At 36.2% G+C, this 8,581-nt stretch overlaps 1 protein-coding gene across 1 annotated transcript in view; it reads left to right on the top strand.

Annotated features, from left to right (window-relative positions):
• Positions 1-2,460: 2,460 nt before the first annotated feature.
• The window catches only part of LOC108965312 (DNA N6-methyl adenine demethylase-like), a 285,055-nt gene continuing 278,934 nt past the window's right edge, over positions 2,461-8,581 (top strand). The window contains exons 1-2 of the mRNA XM_018927634.1: positions 2,461-4,813; positions 4,896-5,051. Coding sequence (XP_018783179.1) covers positions 2,894-4,813; positions 4,896-5,051 — 2,076 coding nt within the window. The 5' untranslated portion in view covers positions 2,461-2,893. The remainder of the gene's footprint in view (positions 4,814-4,895; positions 5,052-8,581) is intronic.

The raw sequence follows: 8,581 nt of genomic DNA, 5'->3' as shown, positions 1-8,581 counted from the left end.
TATTAATAAAAGTTTACAAAACTAATTTTTTAATTTTACAAAAAAAAATTATTATGATATATTCAAAATTCTTTGAAACTTTTTCCAAAAATCTTTCTCCTTGTCATATTTTTTTCTTTTAAATTTTTTCCCAGAATTTATTTTTTCAAAACTAATTTTTTTTTTTCAAAATATTTCATAAATTTTTTTTTCTCATTTCAGATATAATACGCAAAGTCTTCAATCGAATCGGAGTCAAAGTCCAGTACTATCATTTCGAGAAAATAATCAAAAGCAACCAAATCTCAATTTAGTCCTAAAATTTAAGTTAATTAATTTATAATTATATTAAACCAAGAAATTCTAATGAAAATAAGCAAATAAACAAACTAAACCAAAAACACAAAAAAATAAAAAAAAAAATAAAAAGTTACACTTATAAGAACAAAAGAACAACAAAGCAAATAATTTTTACGCGCTTCAGTGGAAATTTTTGAAATTTTCGCACGAAAAATTCGCAAAAATTAAATTGTTAATAAAGAAATGATAATTCTAAGCATAATTTAGCATAACGTATTAAAAGCAATTAAGCAAAGCAAACAAACCAGTGGGAGACAAATTTTTTAATTTAAAACAAAATAATTTTAAGTAATTTATAACAAATACAAGTACATAGAGCAAACAACAAAAACAACTATAAAATTAAACACAAATAACTTAAGTAGCAGCAAATACACAAACAAATAGCATAAATATAAAATAGCAAAAAACAAAAACAAAACGAACAACAACTTTCGATTTATATTTTTTCAATAAAAGCCCCGTTACAAAACCGACAAGCAAGTTAAACCAAAAAGTACAAAAATTCACAACAAATTTCGCAACGCAATAGCCGCAATTAAACAAATATAGCATAAAACAACAACAACAAAACTTATATATAACCCAATATATTGTAAAATACTTACAAGTTTATTAAATGAAATTCAACAAATTGTTAGTAGTAAAATTTAACGAAAACAAATTTACAAAATTTTGAAAAGTCTGACATATAACCAAATAATAATTAATAATTAATAAATAAAATTATAAATATCTTAGATATATTGTATTGTACAAACGCGTAAGTAAAAGTGAAAAATTGCAAATAATTTTGAAAAATTAAATTTAAAAAATTACAAAATTTTTTAAAAATTAAAAAAATTTAAAAACAAAATTGAAAAATATTTTAAAACAAAAAATAACAAAAATTTAAAAATGAAATTTTAAAAAATAACAAATTTTTTTTAAATATAATTACAAAAAAATTTCKAAACTCAAAATCACTTTACGCTATTCAAAGGCAGTTCAAAACCAACAAAATATATTGAATTTTCCACACAAATACATTGAAACGAAAACCAGTCGTAATTAAGCAAAAATATTACAACAACAAATACAAATTTTAAATAGCAATTGCAGTTTATACAAAAACAAAAATTAATTKAAAMCCCACAAATATACAAGCATACAAAGCAAAGTCGTTTAATAAGCTACCAACAACAATAAAAAAATCAGTAAACCGTAAAAAAAATAACAAAAATAAAAAAAAAACACAAAAGCTAAATATCTAACAAATCTTCAAAGTACAAAAGCGCGCTTAGATTTTGGCGCACATTGCAACACTTATACATACATACTTACATACATAGCAACATAGCCGCATAACGGCATAACGGCATAGAACCGTAAGCATTTTCGTATTGACGCACTTCAAATAGTTAAACTCAAAATAATTTAGCAACAACAAAAATAATTTATATGAAAAACAACAACAACAAAAATAACAATAAGAATTTATATTTAAAAAAAACACAACAACAAAAAGCAAGTACACACTTAAATCAATCACGAACAACTTGTACAAATATCAGCAAAAATTTAGCGAARCAACAACAACAAATACATATATAAAGTAGCAAAGTAGAAATATTCAAACACAGCGAGCAGCTTTTATATAATCACTTTAAAATAACAATAGTTAAAAAATAATAATTAAAAATTATCAATAATTAACCCATATAAATACACGCATACATACATACATACAAGCAACCCAGCCAGTGAGCAAAAGTTCAAATTGTTTAGTGAAAAAAAAATAAAATAAAAAAAAATTAAAAAGAAATAAATCAAATATATAACCAACGCGTAGTTCAAAACAGTTTATTAAAGCTTACAAAAACAACAACAAAAACTAAATTAACAACATAAAAATTAATTACGAAAAAAGGATAAACTACCTCAAGTCGAAATTTCAAGTGTACAAAAAGCAAAGTTAAGAATTACAAAAATAATAACAAAAAGTAAATTACAACAAAAACGAGTTAAAAGCATTTTCACAATAAACTTCCCAAATTAAAAATATTCAAAAAAAGTAAAAACAAAAATAAAAAAAATAATATTACAACAATGAAAATACAAAATACAACAACAAAAACAAATAAATTACTATAAATAACAAAACAACAACAAACCTAACTAAACGACAAGCAAAGAGTTTTGAGTAAATTTACAACAAACACAAGCACAAATAACGGTGTACAAAGAAATAATTTCGCGAAAAACTTTTATAAACAACAACAAAGACTTTTTTTCAAACTTAGAAAACATTAAAAAAAAAATAAACTTGTGTTGCGCGGGTTTTTAAGAGAGAGAGTAATAACAACAACAAGCCATACAGTGTGTATGTGCATCAAAGCTCACACATACACACGCGCACACACCAAAGCAATTTTAGCGTGAAAATAAACAACCAAAAAAAAGAAAAGACTTTGTAATAAAAAGCTTTGACGTAAGCAAATTTCTCACTCGTTCGTCACGTGAGCGGTTCGACCGCAGCGCATACGGCTCCCGCCATGCCGAGAGGGGGGCTTAAATGGCGTCTTCAATAATTGCGCAGACCAGCGGCGGCACAGCAGAAACGTCAGCAGCGTTAGCGACTACAACTGCATCAGCAGCAGCAGCAGCGGCGGTTACTAGCAGCCATTACGGCAGTCATTTGAGTCAACACGGTTTACAACAACACTACGCGCACGCATATTTGCCGGCGGCAGCACACCCACAATTGCAGCATACATTGCAACAGCAACAACAGCAGCACCAACAACAACAGCAGCATCAACAACAACAGTTCTTATATCAACAGCAACAACAACAACAGCAGCAGCAACAACTGGTTGCCGAACAACAACAACATTGGGATTATTATGCACGCCAACAGCAGCTACAGCACTTGCAAACGAGTCAGCAGCTACARCAACAACCGCCACTTCCTCAACCTCCACCCGCTCGGTCCACGGCTCAACAGCATATACAACAGCAGCAACCTGTCGCTGCCGCAACAGCCAATACAACCAGCAGCACCACCACCACCTCCACCACAGCCAGCAATCGCAGCAACCACAACGGCAACAGCAATAATGAACAGCAACAACAACAACAATCGCAGCAGCAGCAGCAACAACAGCACCAGGCTGTAAGCTCACAGTCGAACGGTAACAATAATAACGGCGCTAGCAACAGCGCCGCCAACACAAATAGCAATAACAATTATACGCGTCCTTGGGAAATGGAGACCAAGGATCATCACAGTCAGAGCAATACGCTGAAGGGGGCCGGCATCGGCATCGGCAACAATAACGGTAACGGCAATGGTAGTAACGGTAATGGCAATATTGGCATCGGCAGCGGTTTCGAACCTTTCTCGAAGCTGCCCTCATTTCAGAGTCAATTTCACGGTTACAACGATCCACTCATGCCCGACGGCATTACGCCCATGGCCACATCGGTATTGCCACCATCGATGTCTTCACTGCAAACGGTGGCCATGTCACCGGCCAGCATATCCGTAAGCTCACCGGGTATGGTGAGCGTGGGTTCACCACTAACGCAGTTGAGCAGCTTGCAAGCGAGCATTACACCACCGTCGGCCGGCGCAGCGGCAGCTACGTTTRCGCCACTTGCTGCACCACCACCGCCGCCACCGAATGCTTTCCATCATTTGGGTGCGGTGAATACGCATGGTCATCACCGCAGCAGTACCGCTTATGCACCACTTATGCCCACCAATACCGCCACAATGGGTGGCTTTGGTGCTGGCAGTGCACTCGACGATGGACGCCATCACTTGTCTTTGTATCAAACGCTCACACCGACTTACGCTACACCGCCGCCACCCGGCGCCCTCGCGCCCCTRCCCACACAACATACACTGAGCGGTCTCGGTGGTTTGGGTGGACTCGGTGTCGGCGTCGGTGGCAAGAAAGATGTTGCACAAACATTTGATCTCAATAATGGTAATGGCGTTGGTCTTACACTGGGCGCAACGTCTATAAATACAGCTAATACCAATGTTACACCAATGGGTATGCATACACCGACCACGCCCTCTTATATAGACGGTGGCATTACGATGATGGATACATCCAATGGCGCTACAGCCGGTTATCATACGCCACACTCAACGCATACTGGWGCGTCTGGTGGTGCGGGGCCAGGTGGACCGCATACACCGCACACCACRCAACCGCATACGCCGACACCGTCGACAACAACACAAATTAAAGTGGAGAAAGTGTTGAATTCGCCGATTGCACGGGTGGATGCGAGAAAGAAAGAGCGTCGGAAAAATCGGGCGAATTCGCTCGAGTCCAGCGCAGAGTCTGAGGCAAGTGCTATGGATGTAGATCCCAGCAATCCCGGACAAGTGGATGCGGTCTCGAGCACGGCCAATTTCAAGAGTCCACTCAGCGCGCTCGGCATGGGCGATAGTAATGACACAAACGGCGACAAACAGGTAAGCAGTGATCGCATATATTAGCACTTTATGCCATATAATTATTAATGTGGAACTTGATTTGCTTACCGCCTAAATTCAGACTTCTGTSTTTCAGTCGAAGAAGAAACGCAAACGTTGCGGCGAATGCATCGGCTGTCAGCGTAAGGATAATTGCGGCGAATGTGCACCTTGCCGCAATGACAAAAGTCATCAAATCTGCAAGCAGCGACGCTGTGAAAAACTCACGGAGAAGAAGGTAAGTTCTACAGCCAGTAACTTTGTATTAATATTTAATCTTAAAAACGGTAAGAGAGCTCGAATTGTGCTCACTGCTATGATCCTGAGTATACGAGACATCCACATTTAAGAAAAAAGGTTTTATACTATAATGCAGTACGTCAAACGATTCATCCAAATTCATTACAATCTCTACGAATCCGCAGTTTAGAGCTCAATTTGTTTTAAATTTAATCGTTTATAGCTTAAACAGATCTCGGCATGGGGTTGTTACTCTGCCAATTGAGTTGATAASCATAGTAAAGCGGACTCCTGGTTAAAACAAGTCACGTTTGAGTTCGAGATATATAAACAGCATTCCTTGAAATTACTTCAGAAATGTTTTCTACCCTATAAAATACAACAACATAAAACATATAGTTGGAAACTTATACCCTTGAGTTTTCGTTATGCTATCCAACTATTCTATTAATTATAAGACCTATTTCAGATTCCTTGGGATCCATTGAAGATTTGCGCTTGCCTCGATGTTTACGAATTTTACTATACATACATACACGAACATAGATGAATTCCAAAACCTCATTTTTTAGATATGATATTGAACTTCGGTATACAGTTATGGCTTAGTAATAATATATTTAACTATCGAAGACTCCTATGACATAAACAATAAACACAGAAAATTCGAATATTGCGGAGATCAGCGAGTAGTACCCAGAACTAAACGTCGGAGACCCTGTAAGGTATATATAGTGATGCGTTAATTAGTCCCACAATTTTTGAGATATCGTTCTGAACATTTGCATACGTGCTTTTCCTCTAAAAAAGCTGCTTAGTTGCAATTACCGTGGATATCGGATCTGTATAGCATATAGCTGCCATACAAACTGACCGACTAAACTCAAGTCCTCGTATGGAAAACTTTTTTATTTGACCAGATATCTTCACTAAATTTCATATCTATTTTTCCCTAAGGCAAGGCTAAAATNATAAACAGCATTCCTTGAAATTACTTCAGACATTTTTTCTGCCCTATAAAATACAACAACATAAAACATATAGTTGGAAACTTATACCCTTGAGTTTTCGTTATGCTATCCAACTATTCTATTAATTATAAGACCTATTTCAGATTCCTTGGGATCCATTGAAGATTTGCGCTTGCCTCGATGTTTACGAATTTTACTATACATACATACACGAACATAGATGAATTCCAAAACCTCATTTTTTAGATATGATATTGAACTTCGGTATACAGTTATGGCTTAGTAATAATATATTTAACTATCGAAGACTCCTATGACATAAACAATAAACACAGAAAATTCGAATATTGCGGAGATCAGCGAGTAGTACCCAGAACTAAACGTCGGAGACCCTGTAAGGTATATATAGTGATGCGTTAATTAGTCCCACAATTTTTGAGATATCGTTCTGAACATTTGCATACGTGCTTTTCCTCTAAAAAAGCTGCTTAGTTGCAATTACCGTGGATATCGGATCTGTATAGCATATAGCTGCCATACAAACTGACCGACTAAACTCAAGTCCTCGTATGGAAAACTTTTTTATTTGGCAAGATATTTTCACTAAATTTCATATCTATTTTTCCCTAAGGCAAGGCTAAAATRTGCTAGGAAATTTTTCAGATCAAATCACTATAACATTTAGCTGCCGTACAAACTGACTCATCAAAATCAAGTTTTTGTATGGAATCTTTTGTATTTATGAAGTAATCCCTTTCTACCTAGCGTTGCTTTTTTCTTCTTTGAAATTTATTTTGTAGCCGGTATATAGATTTCTCTATAAAAAKTATTTCCCTTTAAAGTAAATTGAGTATAAATATGTGCCATCACTAAGCATGGGCCGCCTTGTGCTTCAGTTTGAATTACTTAATATAACACAACAAATTCTAAGGAATTAACTAAACGCTCAACTGCGGAAGCTCAGCAAAGTTGGAGTACATTTTTCCATATATTGTTGGCAAATACTACAACAAAAACAAACCTTTATAAAAAAGTAGCGAAAAATACTATGGTTACAAAGCAAATACACAGTCATATACATAACTCATACACTTATACACACATATATTGTAGCATGAAGCATTTAATGCAGCCTTCAACTATATAGCAACAACAATAACAACGCACTGAAAATATTATAATAACAAAAATTCAAAATACAAAAACAAAAATAATACAAAGTTAACAACAATGAAGGCAGTAATAATAACAGGAAGGCCGAAATGCCAAAAAGGAATAAATATATATGTATGTGTGKCTGTGTTTAATGCCTACTACAATAGCAACAACTGTTCAGTGAAGTAACGAGCAGATGTTCACAAGTTGCAAACAAACTCAGGCACACATGCACAAATATATTTACATATGTATGCATACATACACAAGTAGAAGCAGGCAGCAATTGTACAAGGCAGGCACAAYAACAAAACATACATATATAGTATAAATATGTACATGCAYACATACAGGCGCTCTAAAGCGACTTGAACGTGTGAAATATGTATGTATGTGTGTTAGATATACATTGTGTGTGTGAGTGTAGCAGCCTTCATTCCATACAATATATTCCTGTATGTATCTATGCAGTTTTTGACTCGACGATCAAAACCATAAAATACAAATATACATACATACACACATACATACATGCATAGAAGCTGAAAACTCAGCGTAGAATAAAGAGAGCCACGAGAGTCACGCGTAGCAAACCAACTGGACTCTATCAGTTGGCACACAGAGAGACAAACAACACAGGAGCAAAAACAGAGACAGAGACACTGAAACTGAAAAAGTCGGATTTTRTAAGCATTACGAAAAGAATTAGCGCAACCAACAACAAATAGACAGCTTTAGTGCAACATTTAACGAATTGGCGCGTCATGACGTAGCGCGCCGATCCCGCGAACTGCCGCAGTGGCCAAGAAGTAACGGCAGACCATGCGAGCCAGGGCAAACGGCCGAAGTGGAGCCGTGTRAGACAGCGCTAAGGAAGACAAATATTTCACCATTAATTTCACAAAAATACACAGACATACAGCCATACATACTCAAACATATTCACACATATGYATGTATGCAACTTCAATTTATTTTATTTGTACCTATAACGCTTTGTTGTTCTTGTTTGCGAGCGTGAAAAATTGTGCGGCCGTTTTTGCAAAACACAGCTGTCGCCTGACGCATCGGCCATTCATTCATTCATACGATATAAAAGTGGCGCTGCGCATGCGCAAAAACCGGCCGGCGCGCAGTAGTCGCCACGCAACGCAGCGTCGTTTAAACACCGGCAGCAATTTGAGCGCAATATGTKGTTGCACACCTATACGCATACATACATATGTATATAGTAAAGCGTTAGCGTGCAACAATTTACACCGTTCCGTCTGTCCATATCGCCGTCGGTCCGTACACATGTTGCAGCTGTCGCGGTTGCTCTACTAAAAGCTTCGCATGGCACCAACCTGCTTTATTGTTATTGGCTTTGATTTCAAACTCAGACGCATTCGCTTGATTCTGT

Source organism: Bactrocera latifrons, unplaced genomic scaffold, assembly GCF_001853355.1.
Source record: "Bactrocera latifrons isolate USDA-ARS-PBARC rearing strain unplaced genomic scaffold, ASM185335v1 scaffold_139, whole genome shotgun sequence".
Classification (NCBI taxonomy): domain Eukaryota; kingdom Metazoa; phylum Arthropoda; class Insecta; order Diptera; family Tephritidae; genus Bactrocera; species Bactrocera latifrons.
This window is presented reverse-complemented; position numbering and strand designations above follow the sequence as displayed.